The sequence below is a fragment of the Drosophila navojoa genome, chromosome 2 (genome assembly GCF_054131105.1).
Source record: "Drosophila navojoa isolate 15081-1374.11 chromosome 2, UAZ_NAV_1.0, whole genome shotgun sequence".
Classification (NCBI taxonomy): Eukaryota; Metazoa; Arthropoda; class Insecta; order Diptera; family Drosophilidae; genus Drosophila; species Drosophila navojoa.
The window spans coordinates 6,747,836-6,766,269 of NC_142890.1; the positions used below are offsets into that span (position 1 = coordinate 6,747,836).

The window sequence follows — 18,434 nt, forward strand, 5'->3', positions numbered from 1 at the left end:
TGCAGATGCTGCCTGTCGGCCTGCCGGCCTGCCTGCCTGTTGGCCTGCCTGCTGTTGACATCCTGGCCCCGGCACTGGCACGCCCCTTGCCGCATAGCTCACTTGCCGGCTAATTAGTTAGAAGGAAGTTCGCTTGTTGGTTTAACTTTGCTTCGTGCTACTGGGCGCCTTTGTTACCCCATTTGAGCAATTTCAAATTGGCCGAGTGCGCAAACTGCACGCGGAGAAGTGGGGAAATGTGTGTACACACACACACACACACACACACACATGTATATATTTATATGTGTGTTTTATGTATATACAAAAATATATATGTATTATGTTTGTCTGTTGCGCAGCAGCCGTCGCATCTGATGTTCCGTTGTTGCTCTCTGAATCTTGGCACACTAATTAATTTGTACTTTAGCCCCATTTCCCCTCGACTGGTGCGCTGGCAGAGACACGAACGAAAGGAAAGCTCCGAGCTCGCGACCTCAAACCGCATCAGCACGTGTGCGCTGGCGTATTGTGTAGTTTTCTCAGTTAATGCCTCAAATATGTTAACAAGATACTTTACAATATGCCATAAAAAACGACAAGTAGGGGCCGGAATACAAACTCGGAACAGTCAGCGGATTTCTGAGTTTTGTTTACATAGGCCTTACCCAGCAGCAACGGCAGCGGCAGCAGCGGAAGCATTGCTCTAACCCACCTACGTCACATGTTACTTTTCGGCAACGAAATGGCTGACAATACACATGTTGCACCCATCCACTCGCAGGAGAGACTCACTGCGGACCCCTGATGAGTGAGTGCGTGCCTACTCAAATGTGTTGTAAAATTATGCATTAGTTTTATGTCGTTTTGTGGCATATTAAAATCTCCTTAATTACGAAATGTAATCAACAAAGGTTCGCTGCACACTTTTCCTTCTTGGCTTTGGCTTTGGCTCTGGCTCTGGCTCTGGCTTTTGGCTGGAAACGGTTTCAGTGATCCGCAATGCTCTGTGCATGTGTTCTTGCTGTTGTTTACATTTTTTGTTAGCCACATTGTTGTTTCTGGCTTGGGCCATGTACGTGACAGTCGGCAAAGGCAGGAAAAGTCTTAGTAAACGAAATCCTAGTCCCACATATTTTCACCTCCCCCAAATGTTTGTTTTTCTGCCCCAAAATATATGTGGGACATACAGAGGCGAGTACAAAAAATACTCATCCATTAAAGGGCTGTGTACCCAGGACTTAGACATGTATGTATGCCTATGATTATGTAACTCGCAGCATTATATCAAATGAATGCTCCTCATATTTGTTTTGTATTTTTTATATGAAAATAAAGAACCCGATTTGGTATTTTTTGTCCTGAACAAATGTTGGTTATATAACACATTTAATGATTCTTATATAAATTTCAAAAGTCGAAATATTTATTGGGAGAGTGTAGTGGAATAAACCGAGGTATAGTAAAGAACCCAGAGTCTCTTTAAAGTCTTTAAATATTCAAAATATATGAACTACCACAGAGCGCAAATATTGAATCGATAAATAATCGAGATATTCACCTACAGAGCTATCAATTTATTTTTAATGAATGGTAAATATTTCTTAAATACATTTATTATTATTCCACTCTTATGACACAGCTGCTGACTTCAGTGAACATGATGATAATAATGTCATAAGTATTGAGAAAATATATAAAAATGGCTTCCTTGTATAATTAGTATTCATTAAAAAAAGAGTGAATCAACAGCTAAAGCTCTTAATTGTGATATAGCTGTACAGCTATAATCAGCACTAATTACAGTTGCATTCCCAACTAAATTTGCATGATATTTAAATAGCAATAAAAAAGTGAAGAGCAAACATTCAATCATTGCTTGATAATTACTTGTTATTGACTCGTCTGCTCCCCCCTCACTCTCTCTCTCTCTCTTCGTCTACCTCTCTATCTGTGTCTCTTTCCGAATCCATGTTGTTCCTCGGCCATATGCATAGGTTTGAATACGAGATGAGTTTTATATGCAATCAGGCAGCACGGAAGACAGGATGAGAGGAGAAGAGCAGTCCATCCATAAATTAGCCCATTCACTGGCTAACGGCTATGTCGTGAAATCGTCCTCGTTTATGGCACTTTAATTGCCTCGAATTGTCTGGGCTAAGTACATTTTGGTGTTATCAGCGCCATTAATAAGCAGCACAATATGCCGCCTTCGACTCGCTCTGCATTCATAAAAAACATTATAATATTTACTATATACATAGGCATATATATATATGGATATATATGTATCTTTATGTATAAATAGAGCTGAATGAAGTCAACGCTAAAAAGTGCATTATTTATACAATTATGCGCGAAGATAATACCTCTTTTATGACGGCAAGTGCTTGGGATTGAGCACGAACGGGTGTAGCCCATTCACGGGATACGCCTAGCGTACTCGTGGGCGGTGCACAGGTGGATGGGCTGGCATTGGGGCGTAACGCTTGCCTGTTGGCTGTTGGCAGTTGGCAGCAACAAAAGCCTATTATTCTGCACGTAATAAACATAAAGTTGGCGCAATTTGTAACATAAATTTAAAGGGCTAACGTAAATCTTAGCGGCAATTATGTGTTTGGCGAACGCGGCGTATACGCAACGCAGCGCTGTCCGGGTTCATAACTCATGCTCTTCATTTCCAGGCAGCCAGCTCGTGCAGGCCCCGCCGGGCCGGGCCGGGCCATGCCATGCCCGACCCTATCACAAACACAAATGCCAGCAACAACAATAATAATACAGAAGGCGATGCCAGCGAAAGGAATTCAAATAGCCATAATTTATCACGTTGAGATTGCAGCTTCGCTACGCACGCAGACGAGCTGCAGATGAGTCTCAGCGTTTGTATTCTGGCTGTGGGTCGCCGGCGGGGTTCAGGTTCGGCTGCGTGCTTCTATTCGGATGTGGGTGGGCGGGCTCCAACCTTTTTAAAACGCGAAAGGATTAGTCCGCCCAACTAGCTAACGGGGATAGCGGGGCTATGGCTGCCGGTGCCAAAGGCGGGACGCAGAACGCAATTAGGCATGCGACAAGACCGCGGCCCTGGCCGTGGGCGTTGGTGGGGACGTGGAGCTGGCCTTGGTGCTCCGCCTCGGCGTTCATTCCGTCCGTTCTTGGGCTATATTGGGATTTATGATATTCTTCTTAATCAGATTTATCTTAATGTCTGCGATAAAGGTAAAATAAATCGCGGAGATTTATTAGCGCTAATTTCGCTTAATGCGCAGGTGACTACGCGCGGGCATCGAAGAAAGGGGACATTCGTAAAGGACACAAACGGAAATATCTATGTTTACCATTCCCAAGCACTTGACCTATATAATGTGTTGGGAGCAAGTGCATAGTTCCAGCATTCTGAACTTTGTCAAAACTAAAACGATTTATCAAAGCGGGCAAAATTTTGACCACATGATTGATGGCAGCCAAATGGGCGGAAACTATTGATTGAAACTTTTCGTTTGTGTTCACTCAGTTGAGTTCAATCTCATTCTAGGAAATATATATATATTTATATAAGATTATTGGAAACATGATTTGCCGATTAAGTTGATGAATGGAAATTAATGAAAAACTATAGTAGGTAACAATGCTTATGACTATGAATAGCTTATCTCATAAATTTCTTATTTGATTTTTCCTTTCTCTGCGATTCTCATGAGAATATATGCCCAATAATCTACTCATGTGCTCTATAGCTCCATCAATTTTTTTCTCTTCTTTACTAATTGAAGTACATACAGGTACTTTATAGGTGATAGGTATTGCAAATATTTAACTATATGTACACATATTTATGTGCATATATTTACTCAATAAACAAACGGTTTATCTTCTAATTTGATTATAGCCTGCACGCTGGCAGCAGCAAACAATGCAAAGAACAATTGCTTTCAACAAACTCAGATGCCGAAGCGTTTAGGGCAGAGGGCGTCGAGTGAAAGAAATCCGCCCACGGCGGGAACAGTTCCCATTGCTCGGCATAAAGCGTTGACAGCCAGAGCATCGCAGGAAGTGTTCGCAGGCAGCATCAGCAGCAGCAGCAGCTTCAGCCTTGCCGTCTGCATCAGCATGAGCATCAGCATCACGCAGAACAACAGCAACAGGAGAGCAAACTTAGCAACTTGAGAGCAATTTCGAACAAATAACATTCGCAAAAATATGAAGCGACCACGCAGCAGGGGCCAGGCCGAGCGGCTCGTGGCTACGGCGCACTCTAATCCCCGAGCGGGGCAATAAAAGGCATCTCGCAAACTTTGGCTTTGGCCCTAGTTCATATTTTATTTAGCCGCTGTATCCGGCCAAAAGTTTGCCTGTGTGCTCTTGTGTCCTGGACGCCAGCTGGAAATACTTGGAATTTGTCTTGGCGCGCTTATTTTAATTTTTTTTCTCTCTCTTTTCTTCATCCCTCACCAGGTTTTTTTGTTGTTGTTGTTGTGCGTCAGGCGGCAATTTTGCATAGCTGTTGTGGCCCGACGGCGACTGCTCTAATTTAAGTGTAGCTGGCTTCCCTTTGCTGCGTTTCGAGTGTCATAAAAACGAATAAACTGAGACAGAAACCGAAATAGCAGAAAATGCAAATCATTGTCCTGCGTCTCAGCGTTACGCCTGTCCACGGGCAGGAGTGCGCGCAAAAAGCATCGCAGACAGGTCCGCTCGACGGAGTTGCTCCAGTGCTGCCTTCACTGTGGCCATCCTTAAGAACAATTGTCTTGCGGTTTCAGCGCTTGTCTCTCCCTTGTTCCTTGTCCCTTGTCCCGTGTCTCCTGTTCCGTGTCCTTGTCCATGTCCGCGGCAACCTGTGATAATCGTCCTGTGGGCAGTTGAGATGGTTTCACCATTTTCTTGCTTCTTCGTTTCTTTCTCTCCTCCTTTTTTTTATTGCCGTTTTTGCAACAACTCGGACGCTCAAGTGCCGGGACGTATACGGCACGGGGTATAGACCAGAACTTTGCTGGTCGCCTTTTTGCTAAACATTTATCATTTGATTACAATTCGACGGTCAATGCGACTTCCCAGCGAGCCGAGGACGCAGAGGCAACAGCAACTAACAGCAGTCAGCATCGTGAATGAGGAGGTGGAGGTGGAGGTGGATGGCTGGGTTGGGGGAGGGGCTGGGTATGAAGCTCTGTTGCAAAATTAAATGTGTTGTTTTGTTCTTGATTGTAAAAATCATTTTGTTGTTACAGCTGGTTTGTTTGCTTTACGGCTGCCGCTCCGCATAAAATTTACTTTCAAGCAATTGTTTACATTGTACTTGGCGGCATCTAAATATTAAATGTTATTATGAGAGAGTTGTTCGCTCGGCTCTTCATATTTCATAAGCTGCAAAATTAAATTAAATTACGACCGCTTGTTTACAGGCCACAAAAAAAAAATATTATTTGCAGTTTAACCCACCTCAGCCACAGCGATTGCAACTGTCGTCAGCTGCTCTCGACTTCTCAGTTGATATTCGTTTTCCAAATCCATTTTCACATAATTCTCAAATGAAAATTCTTTTGATGAGCTTTGAAAATACTTTTAGCAATCTTTCATATGCTTATTAGTTCCGTTGCTGTTCCTTGGACACATTTTTGCTCGCCATTAGGCTTACGTGGTGCCACAGCAGATCTCAAGCTACTTTTACGAGAGCCGCTTACTTCCGTTCGCTTAAAAGGCCATAGTTCTAGTCGGGCAGGGCGTTTAAGTACTGTTATTTTGCTCCTTGCATCGTCAGATAGTAGAGTAGTTAATGTGTGGCAAATGTTTGCTCAAAGGTGGTTTTATAGTATTTTTGTTAGCGTTTTGCCGTAAAATTTTTACTTTCTGCGGAGTGCATAATAAGTCCGCCCACTACTTAGCCGACTCCAATAAGTGCCATAAAACACAACATACCGAGAGCTAAGCTTCAATTTGTGCCGCAGCCAAGTCAATTTTGAAATATACTGTTATATATATTTCATAGACTCCTTGGAGGAAGGTATCTAAGCGAATAAATTGAGCAAAAATCGAAAATAAACAGAGGCAGAAACGGGAACTGGAGCAGGCCAAATAAATCTGAATAGTTTAACCCATATGCAACATAATCATATTTCATTATACTTTCATACTATATACTCATTCGGCTAGAAATTCGCCTAGTGCATACAGGGCGAGGGGGCGGGCTCATTTCGAAAAAGATGCGCATAGACAGGCCCGCAATTCATGCACGAATAAAATTGATGAAGGTCAAACTCTGGTTGACTTTGCGGTGATAAATGAGCGGTCAACCTAAAGGAAAACACCAACACATTTGAGCAAAAACACACACACACACACACACACACGCACATACACTTATGGCCAAGAGGCCAAGGGAAAAGTTGGCCTGCGAGCAATTCTCTAGAGCAAGCAGGACTCGGCTCTCGGCCATAGTGTGGAGAGGAGAGCAGAGTGTTTGATAGGCAGTTAGTGCCGAACAAGCAAACGTATGCAGCCGCTCCCTGTTGTTGTTGCCACTACACTCGAGTTGTTGTTGCTGTTGTTGCTGTTGTTGTTGTTGCTGTTGTCGGTGTGCCTGCTATAAGCACGCATACTTGAAGATGGAAGCGTGCACGGAATACGTAAAGCATATTCGGTACACGCTTGAGTGGCTCGTCGGTTCGATATTGGGCTCGGTGAGTTAGCCATAAATAGTCCTTCTCGGTATACTTGATGCGGTCGGCATGGAAACAAAATATTAGCAAATCCTGTTTAGAGTGTTTGGCAAATTTATTGCTCTAGTGTCTGTGTTAATACGCGCGAACATATTGCCGGCCAACACAATTTGAGTTATGCACATGTATGAGTGTGCGTGTGTTACGTGTGTGTGTGTATAAAAGTGATCATTGCCATGGCTGTGGCACAAAATAATTTGCCAGTCAACTCTTTATTTTGTGGCCCAATTATTATTCACATAAATCTAGCTCGCTCTCCTTCCCACTCTCTCTCTCCCTCTGTCTCTCTCTATTTATGCATATTTTCGTTTTATTTCTTGATTAGATTATGTTATAGGCCAACAGCACAGATTGAGAATTATTTGAAAATTTGATTATCATGTGACACAGCAAATATAAATAATATATATTTGAAATTAGATATGCTAATGCATGTAAATGGCCTGCATTGGGGCCATTATTGAGTGGCGCCACGTAACTGTTTTGCGTGTTGCCAGTTGTCGACTTAGTCGAAACTTGTTGAGTTGTGAAAAATGCAATCCGATTGTGTTGCAGCTATACGACGTATGTGTGTGTGTGTGTGTGAGCATCCCAGCTGCTGTTTGTATAGATGATTGAGCTCTTTCATTCATATCATAGCTGTTTAAGCGTAACACAAGCTTTGGGGCAACTCTGCTGGATGTGGGGCAGTGGCTGCCAAACACCGACTGCTGTGCAGTGGAGCCGTGCCAGCAGCACTAGTTCATGTCAGTGACGTTTCATCACGTGCTGTAGATAAACTTAACTTATCCAATGAGCCGACGCGTCGTGTTAAGTTGATGTGAATTGATGCGTCTGACCGTCCCTCGTCCAATCTCAACTGCAGACTCACGTATTTCACTATAGCATCAAAGGAACGTGTTCGCGCTGTCAGTTGCCAAGTTTCCAAGCTGCCAGCTTGCCCAGTTGCTCAGCTGCCCAGTTGCTCAGCTGCCCAGTTGGCCAGTTGGTCGGCTCCATTGCTCTGGCCTCGTCTCTCGCTCTTTGAAATCATTATCGACCTATTCCAAGTTTAAGTTTGCTTAAGTTTATATTTTTCATTATGTTTATGTTTTCGCATCGTTTACACGTCGGCCTTAGCGGCCGCCCCCTCTCTATCTCTCACCCTCTTCACGGCCCTTATTTTGTGTTTGTTGAATGTGTTTTATATTATGTGCGCTTGCTAAGAGTTTTAATTTAAAAATGAAAGCATACAACCCAAAAGTAAAAGAGAGAGAGCGAGAGAGAGAGATAGAGAGAGAGAGAGAGAGAGAGAGCCAAAAGGAAAGAAAACCATATTCTCATTGCTGGAGGGAGGATCCCTTTAAACTTTCCCTGTTTTGCTTTTTTTTTGTTTGATTCTCGTTTACTTTCATGCGGTGGGTGACGCCGTGTTTCCTCTAGCGGTGCAGGCGAAGCTTAGAGTGGGGACTTGCCAAAATTCAATAAAAGTCTATAGAAAGTTGAGCTTGTCGGTTTCTGTTTCAGTCTCACATGAAGACCTATGAACAGTATCCATAAAATTAGCATTTCGCTCGAAACATTTCATTCAACATCTGAGATTAGATAAAATTGAAGTTTTGTCGACATACGCAGAGCGCGTGGATGGCTTTTCTTTCGTTTTCTTTGTTTTTTTTTTTGTTTCACATCCGAAGCATATATATATTTTTATTGTAAATATGTAAACAAGTTAATTTTATTTATGTATCCGTTTTGCACACTATTAGATTTCAGCACGCTTTTCGAGATTATTTGCATTGTTAGGCTCAAGTAGAACCGACCAAATTTGAATAAAAAAGCAAACTTTTCGAGTTTTTATTGTAAGTTTGTTGGGAATGGCCCGAGGCAAATACAGAAAAGGCCCTTAAGCTGCGTATAAGTCGCTTGAATAGTTAAGATTGCGCACACAGATACACACACACACACACACACACACACGTAGCTTTGCATATGTATAAATCGTTTATATGTGTGCGTATTAAGGCCACTTTGTAGGCTTATTGATAAGTTATGAGTCAATCTGTCGCCCTGCTCGTGCATTGATTGATTTCAAGCCGTTGCCCATTAATGCAAGCAGAATGCCTTGGCAAATGCAAATCGGTGTTTGAGGAGCACTCAATAAATGCAATCTGTGGATTAAATAGACCGCACCTAAGCCGTAATCACGGGCCACCAGGTGGTTGCTGCATTTCAATTAATGAACGCACAATTTCCGTCTATGCTCCGTTGGGCTGGGCCGCACTTGGCTGGCCTTCGATTATGGTTCATAAATTGATTTTTATTGAAAGCCTTTTAATATTGTATCTCCTTGGCCAGCGCTCCTCTGGGGGCTTTCATTCGAGCGCAAATAAATTGCAGAAATATGCAATGCGCCAATTCTCTGTCTCAGTCGAAAGGGCAGCCGCAGCTCCCGACCGCAGCCAAAGAATAACCAAGCGGATATTGTTTTTCGAAATCATTTCTTTACGAGCGCTCGCGGACTTGCTCTCCCTTAAGCACATCCTATGGACAGCTTCCCGCTCCCAAGTCCCAGCTGCTTGTCTTGTGCGCTGCAGCTTCCTTTTTGCTTAATTTTTCGGCCATTGCGCGCACAAAGTGAAATTACCCATGAGAGCTCTTGAGCTGGCAGCGAATGATGATGGAGCGCAACAGTACTAAGAAATGCATCGAGTTGTTTGTTGAATATTCCAAAAATATGAAGATGGAATGGATTCTCCTCGGATTTTTCCCCGCCAGTCGGCCAGCCGTCAGTCAGTCTGTGCTTTTGACATTGGAATTTTAATTACTTGGCAATTTGCAAATCACGGCATTTAACGGGATTTCTAATTATGAACGAATTCCAGCTGATCAAAATGCAAAGCATGTCGCCTTTGGAGCGGGAATTGCACAAAATGAGAGAAACGAGCTTGTAATACATTCCAATTTTTTCTTTTTTAATCATCATCGTTTGCTAATCAACAAAATGCGTACGACACGAGGAGTGCGGGGGGCGGGTGAGATTGTGGAACAATGAATGTTGACTGTGTGGCTGTGTGGGTCCCTACTCAATGGCGAATGAAACGCCAATGCAAATGAGGCAGCATCCCATGAGCTGAGGCTCGTCAAGTCTTTGATGTTATTAAAGGTAAGTGAGTCAACGCTTTTAGGTAAAATGATTTGCCTTTGCGGACATTGAGTGGCCTCACACACCAGCGCATGCATTAGCCCAGGCTAATTATGTATCCGTCGAGGCTGTCAATGTGGACTAATTTGATTGATGTGCCTTTGTACTGGCATGGCCCTTTGGCTGTCGCCCCGACTCGCTTTCAGTTAGCAAAGTCTAACTTTTAGCACTGCAATACCAATCCATTTGTTTATCTTTGCCACGCCCCTGTGTGTTTTGTTGGCGCCTATACAAACACGTGCACACACACACAGACACACAGACACCCACACAGAGAGACAATTGGACACAGACGGAGCCGTGCTGGATTTAGCTCATGTGTCTATTTTTATGGCAGCGGCCAATGCAAACGGCTTTCCAAAAGGCACATACATAAATCTCTATCGATGTGCGCCTTAATCCATATACAGAAATTTCATTTCCCATTCGCCTTTATTTTGCTCTCTATTTTTTGTCTGAGTTATCTTTCCGAGACTTTTTTGGTTTGGCCGATAGAAACAATGGGGATCCGCATTGGCGAATTGTTTTCGAATTCTTGGCTCGGACACGGCATCAACAGTGCCGAGAAATGTCCTCGCCAAGCTCTTGTTCTGGTCCTGTGTGCCAGAAATGTGTTTTGGCAAGGCGTATAAATTAAATTCAATTTTTGCCGACGTGTGAAATTGCGAAAGACAAGTTCCCACAGAGCTCCAGAGAGCACGTAGCTGCAGCCGTAGTATCGCATATACATACCTCAAAAGGCAGCTCTCTGGTGCGGAGTATTCTTTTAATTCGAATACAGTTTTGTCTTTTCCATGCAAACTAAATTGTAATTTATATGTATGTCGTTTATTTTTCTTATAAATTAAGTTTAAATTTAGTGATATGTGTGTGTGTGAGGGCACATCTGAGAGGCCATCACTTGCTTTGTTTACTTTATGAATTTGCATTGCTAGAAGCTGCCAGGCACTCACAGCGGCATCCTTCAAGGATCCATTTCCATTTCCATTTCTATTGTTATATTAATTTCAATGCGGAAAGAACAATGCAGCGTACAAGCTGTAAATCAATATTTGTATGTGACTGTGCTGAAGGCACAGCATCATGAAATGCTCGCAATAATTAGACTCATTATTCAACAATTGTTTTATATATTCATTATGAACTGGGATTCTTTCCATGCCCTTTTCCCCAAATAATTCAATTTGGTAATTTGTGCTTTAAATTTCTGCCGATTTGAATATTGCAGTTGACTTAATATGAAAGCTGCATCGATACAACTTTCGGGAGTTGCTCTGCGGACAAACTTCGGTTAGCTATCAGGCCCCAGCGCCATTTACTAAACAAACTTTGCTAATAGCTTATGCCTCGCTCCATCCAAGTTTTGTTTGCTGAAGAGATTCTCATGCGAAGTGCTTCTAAATAGTCGTTAATATCAAACTGTCATGCAGTCCATAGTCAGGTCTTGAAAACGATCGTTAATATTTGACCGTCGCTGATGTTTATTGCCACTATAAGATTGTTGATAATTTATTGGCTCTACTCAGCGGCAAGTGGCATTTGTTATATTTGAGTTATTCGCTTCAGCTCTGAGCAGATGCAGAGGCCAATTATAATTAATTGTCATGCAGTCTATCTGTTTGATCTCTTTGCTTAAAATTCTAAAGCATAACAATGCAACTAACTTATTTACATATAATTAAAAACCAGAAAAATTGTAAATGGTTTTGTATACATAATTTAATTGGTTAAAAATAAATGACTTTTGAATTTAAAATGAAAATAAATATTATCATAAAACTTGCTCTACTTCCAATGTGCGAGAATCGTTGCTTCCGTACTCTGACCTCGAACACAACGCTAATTATTAATAATTATACCCATGTCTAAGGCATTGTTATATATAGACTGATAGACTGATATATACATATATCATATATGACTGAAGCTACTTCAATTCCATCAAGTCTTATGTACTATCTATATATAATAAACTTGACTTTAGAGCTAGAGCTGTCACATTACTATTTCATATTCCTATTCAAATTGTTTACATATCAAAATTTGTTTGGCTCTTTTATCAATCAACTCTACTCTCATTTTCGACATTGCTTATTGATTCGCATTGCTGTTGTTAGAGGGCAACTTTCGACCCTGGTGCATTTGCTTTAAGTAGATCTTAATGCATTTTCAGCCAATTACAACTGATTGCAAATAAAGTGTCTAACGGCAGCCACTAAGCCACATCGAATATATCGACATCAGCACAATAATGTGATTGGTGGAGGCACTGAGATTATCGGGACGGCTTAATAAAATCAGCAAATGTTTGAGCTAACTGCCGCCAGCTATTAAATGAAGTTGAATGCGTAGCTGCATTTGAGGTCGAGTTGGCGCAGCAGGGCTCAGGAATTGAATCAATTTGGCCAATGAATGCGACCTCATTGGATTTAATACGTGCTCCACGCATCCCTTTTGCACATCTGTGTGGGCGTGCTCCTGCCACCTGCCACCTGCCACCGGGCACCTGGATAGCGGTGCGCGCGGTAACCATCTGCCCGCAAATCGCTTAGTTCTTGAGCTGATTATTATGCAGGAGCAAGCATAAGCACGTTGAGAGCGAGGCCAAATGCTGCCGCCTTGTCGCTGGCACTTCCATTATTGGGGCCCATCTAATTAGTTTGTTATGTCTGCTACTGTTATCCAGCGTCCTTGTAATTTGGCCCACTCCAGGCGCAGTTGAGCGAGCGCTCTCACACAGCTCGCCAGTCCGTGACTGTGTGGATTTGGCCAAGTGGCTAATTGTTCCACGGCGATGTCCACACACACAGCATCCTCGAGCGGCATGAGCAGCGTGCCAGCAAATATGCGCATATTCATGCTAATAAATGTATTTAGTTCGCTGTTCGCATTACGTTTGGCCGAGCTGCCCAGCTAAATTAATCGTTGGCCAGGCCTGTCAGATGAAATTATGGTTGAATCAATTTAATAGACATCGATAAATATGCCGAGAGCAAATCGCTTCATCTAATGGACATTCAACCAACTAAGCTTTATTATAAACATATTAAGAATTTAATTATCTTTTTCTTTGCTCTATACCAAAATAACCAAATGCTTAAAATACATATCGATTATTTATTCTTGTTGTCTGTGAAATGATAAACTTTTCTTTCTGCAAATTTACATAGCTAACTCAATTAGTTGATATGCAATAAAGCACAGACATAGAATCCATTCCCATTAAATTTGGCAATCGAAACAGCAAAGGCCAATAGCTGTTGGCCTGGTCAATGAAGCAGGTGGGAGGCTCGAATCGAAGAAGATGAAGTGGATTTTTCCTTTTCTACCAACTGGTAACAGCACCTTGCTGAAGTCATCGCGTTTTGTGGCCGACTAAAAGCCAACTGGCATCTGGAAATTGGTTGACGGTTATTCGTTGAGGCCATGCTCATCGCGTTTTTGGTTTGGGTTATGGTTATGTCAATCATTATGTTGATGGTAACGGTTATGAGCCACTCGATTACCGCCAGGATGAGTTGCCATATTATGCCCATTTGGAGTAATGGAAATTCAAACGGCTTGCGGCCACGCCAACTATTGGTACTCCTTAACCTCAGAGGACCGCACAGATGCATTGATGTAAATGCGACTCATGGATTGTGTTTTTTTTTTTCTTCTGTTCCTATCTGTTTTCTGTTTTGGTGGTCACACGGCCATCTAATGGGTTTTATACGTGATAAAATCTCTCTCAGACATTGGCAGGCAGCCACACAGTGAGACAGCTTGTGACATCGCCCCCTTTTTATTTTTTGGCCACAAGACATGAGATGGAAGTGTGACAGTTGTGCAACATGGGCAATGGCACACAGGATGTGAGGAATGCGAAAAATTGGCAGGTTTTAAATTAATAGCGCCCTTCAACATGTCGAAGGGCCCCCGATTAAATAGACGAGACGAAATATCGGCAGCATAGCCAAATAAATACCTGTCTCCCTCTGCCTCCCCCTCTCTCTCACTCACTCTGTTAGCCTGTCTGTCTGTCTATCCCTTCGTCTGTCTGCCTGTCTGTTCGTCCAGTTGACACTGACGCTGACTCGTTGACTGACAGAAAACGCAAGCAACTGTCAGAGTTTGCAAATTCATTCCAGATGTAAACATTCCCATAGGAAGCCATTTCACACAAGTTCCATGTCTGTTTGCTCAAAATTGCAGCAACTGGTACTGACGTCCACATGCTGGCGTAGCCGTAGGTGGCGACGGTGACGGTGGGTGGCTGTGTGTGTGTGTGTGCGTGTTTGTAAAGGTGTGTAAGTGGAGCTCGATGCTCGATGCTCGCGTGCTATAGTTGCCCTCCACAGCCGTCAATAGCAGCAGGAGCAGCCCAACTTTTGACTTTCTCGTTCAAATAACCAAATATGCAAAATCACTTGAGGAGCAGGTGAGGCACTTTGGCCAATAGCAAAGTCGAGTAGTGTATACCTTTTCAGCAAGTGAAAATGTATTTCTTGAAAGCTACACTCCCAACATCGAATATATTGGCAAAATCTGCATAGCTGCAGTGTTGACCGAGGCTCAACACTCTGTTGAAGTAATGCAAAGTATTCGAATATCAAATGCTCAATGTTCAACCTGTAGTATGCAATTGTGCGAAAACCCAACGATTCCCTGATAACAGTAATTGCATTCTTGTTTTTGTTTCTCAAAAGGAAATTGTCTGTCACATTCCTCAGTCGGGGCCAATTGGCTGGAGGCAGGAAGAAGAAGGAAACGATCTGAAAACTAAAACTGAATTATGGGTATTCACCCTGTAGCCCAATGTTCCCTAGCAGTTGCCTCTGCTGATGGCCGTTCACGTTATTTTCATTGATTATGTCAGGAAAATAAGTTTACTTTCCAACATTATTGGTCCCATTCACAGCAACAAAAAGTCAACTTGTCAAAATGTTCGAAAGCACTTAAAACTTTTACGCACTTTGTTGCTGTTGCCGTTGTTGTTGTTGTTGTTGTAGTTGTTGTAGTTGTTGTTGCTGCTGCTGCTGTTTTCTTGTTTGTAGTTGTTACATTATGGCATTTTTCCACTAAATCTACATTCACACCGACAATGGGACAGACGGCAGTAGTCTATCCGCCAGCAAAGGGCAACAATGCCCAGCCTCGCGCCGAGATCTGTGTTTGTGCCACTCGGTGTGCCAATTTCGCACTTTCCTTTTTCTAGCAACAGAAAAAAAATATATATAAAAAAAGAAAAGAGAAAAAGTGGAGAGGACTATTTTTTTTTTTTTTTTTTTTTTTTTTTGTTAAGCGCTTTTTTCATTGTGGCAAATGGGGGGCAGTTAGAGCCTGAAGCACTTGTGCCACAGCCAACTTCACTGGCAGCTGGCCATGTCTATGGCCCGGCCCGGACTAGATCTTCAACAAGGCAATTGAATAGCACTTTCCAATAAGTACGCAGCCACAGTACAGAGAAGAGCCAAGCAGCAGCAGCACCACCAATGGCAGCTGAACCAAAGTTGCCCGGGAAGCCAGCTGGTGGCTGGTTTGTTCGTACATTACGATATTGGCTAAATTGTCACAACATTTGATTTTCGGTCTGTCAACTTTGTTGCAAAGCGCCCGAAAGTTGTGCACTGATAATCTTTGTTTACCATTCGACTGAAATGTGGTTAGGACCTGGACCTTAGTCACTGTCAATTAGTCAGATATGCAAATTGTAGTGGCATTGATTTGAATTTATCGCAGAGCCAAACTTTTCGCATTACACAGCTCGTGAATATGCATCGCATGGCAAGTGAGACATGGTGGATAATTAAGTTGGGCGAGCGGGAAGCTAAGCTGGCGTTTGTTTACAACGGCTTTCAAGGATGTATGCTAATGAGCAGTCGAATGTAAAGATAATCATAGATTTATAATTGTCTGAAAACTGGCTTGAGTGTGTTCAATAATTTAAGAACGTGGAGCAAACCTGTATTTAGCCCAGCGTTGATTAATTATTTATGTTAAGCCGAACTCTGCGCGCTGCCGCTGTAGAGAACCTTTGACCGAGATTTGCTTTTAAATTGAATGAAATCAGAGTCGAGCGGCTGCAAATGATGTGAGTACAGGAAAAAAAAAAAGCTTTGCATACGCGCATTCCGCAATGATTTTACCAAATAGATCCTGTATGCCTAATGCCGGCAACATCCTGACCCAGTTCATGGCATGGAACTGCGATAATTTATGCCAAACATTTTTTGATGCCGCGTCGCTCAGACGAGCGTAACCCTTGTTTGAGGTTGAGTAATAAAATGAAATATTTATGGGTTAACATTAAGGGATTTGGTTTTTGCTTTCACACAAATGCCTATGCCCATGCATACTATACATATTTATATATGTATATGTATATGTATATGTATGGACAATGTGAGAGGATACGGGGCTATATCATGCAGCACGTAACACTTTGACCTGGCTCGATCCCGGCCCTGTTGCGGCCGAATGGCGGTTAACATTGACCACACGGGCTTATTTATTGCATTCGAGGCGTTAACACGAAAGCATTTTGCGGAAATGGAAACTAAATAGTCGTGGTTAAATTATTAAATGCCCCATCGCACCGCCTCAGCGTCAAAGGCGGCGGCGGCGGCCATCGTTTTTCTTTACGATGCAAAGTGTTGCCTATAAAAATTTACTGCCTGCCTCACACACACACACACAGACACACACACTGGCTCACTCTCTGTGTTTGTTTGCCCAAATGAAAGCAAACATATAATTCCTGTATGTTCCAGCCCGAGCTGCCCATTGGATGTGTAAACATAGCAGCACTCTTCGCATACACGGGGATCCATGGGGTCAGAGCCCCAACGCGCTCTCGCTTGATAGTTGGTAAAACTGTTTGGCGATACTTTAAATATTTTATGAGTGCTACCACAGCCAAATTGGGAGAGGGCGGCGGGCGGTGCCGAGATTATGATGTAACGATTTATGGCTAGCTCATTCGGATGAGCACAAATGCAAACATTCGGCTCTCCCAGAGCTGAATTCTAAAATTTATGTATCTATACACTCGCAGCTTCTCTGGAATATTTATTGAAAATAACTTTAAGAAAATATTAAGTCTTTAATATGCTTTCGATTTATAAACTGTCTATAGTTTTTTTGTTGTTGTACAATTTCATTGCAAATCAATTGATAGATTATATACGACAAATTGACTTCATACAGCTTTTATGCACACACATGTGAGTTTTTATTTCCTTAGCTAAACTGAAATTGTGTTTTGTGCTTAGTCAGCACATCTAACCCAATTATAAGAACATTTGCTTGTCACCAGTCGATGCAAACAGGAAGGCCAAATGCGATACAAAAAGCACGAAATCGAATTTGTAAAGATTCAATTTAGCGACATTTGCATGCTCTAAGCATAGCTATAATATATGATATGTGTGGTTAGAAAAATCTACTAAAAATATTAGTTTGTTCGCGAAAGATGACGGCGTGAAGCTACCCACTGAACAGAGCCGTCATTCATGGCCTGATCAAAATTCGCATTTTATTTGTCAGCCACTTGAGCGCTAGACACAAAGTGTCTAAAGCAAATCACACATTGATCATAAGCCAACAAAGAGCCGAACAAAAACTGACTGCCCCAGGGGTATAAAACCGAACGGCTACACGCGGCGGCCGGTTAGTTATAACGCGGACGCTGTCATAATCAAAATGCTGAGAACAATTCCGATTTGGGCGCTGCTTCTATGTAGCGTGGTCATCGTGACGGAGGCGAAGCCGATTTTCGTGAAGGTTTTTGCGCCGATTGGTGGTAAATTTCTTTGAAGGATTGCGATGCTAAAGAGAGAGCGAGAGGAGAAATGGTTAATGTAATATTATTTGTAGGCTACTCCAGTGGCACGGTTAGTTCGACGGCAACGGTGGCGCCCGTCAACAACCAGCTGATCTCCAACTTGATTTCGCAGAAGATACAATTGCTGAACAGTTTTCTGCAGGCGAAGTCATCCTTTGGTGGCTTTGGCATCCGCAAGGAGATCTCATTCACATCGGGCTCCACAACGACCACGGAGAGGCCGGTGACCGCGTCCACATCAGAGGTAAACACAGATTTTATACCGGATGTTAGTTCCAGCACTCAATCTGTGTACACCACAACAACAGACGGTGATCTTGAAACGCCGAAGCCTACAGTACATCCCGTCAAGCCAATTGCAACGTCAACGCCAGTGATGCCCACGAAGAGCACCACCGAGTACCTCGTGGAGTCTTCGACGGGATCTACCGATGGCTACACCTATCGCACGACCCCACGCCCCACGGCACCCACGCCCACACCCACACCCACTAGCGCTGGCTACACCTATAAGACCCCCACGCCCAGCACCATCTCCAGCACTGTTCCCTCCTACTACTTGCCCGCCTCTCGATACTAAGTGTATTGATATCTACCCAAATGTACATACTCGCATGTGTGTAGATAAATAAGGTATCTAAGTTAAGCGCATCTATCAACTGTCTATCTAATAATTGATTATCAATTCTAATAGTTTCATTAGAATATATGTATTTCAAAATCTTTGTGAACAGAA

The 18,434-nt window shown here is 42.8% G+C and overlaps 1 protein-coding gene across 1 annotated transcript; it reads left to right on the forward strand.

Annotated features, from left to right (window-relative positions):
• Window positions 1–17,506: 17,506 nt before the first annotated feature.
• On the forward strand, window positions 17,507–18,434 carry LOC108658509 (uncharacterized). The gene is made up of 2 exons (XM_018111172.3): window positions 17,507–17,656; window positions 17,731–18,434. The coding sequence occupies exons 1-2, from the start codon at window positions 17,557–17,559 to the stop codon at window positions 18,276–18,278; spliced, it is 648 nt and encodes a 215-aa protein (XP_017966661.2). The 5' UTR covers window positions 17,507–17,556; the 3' UTR covers window positions 18,279–18,434.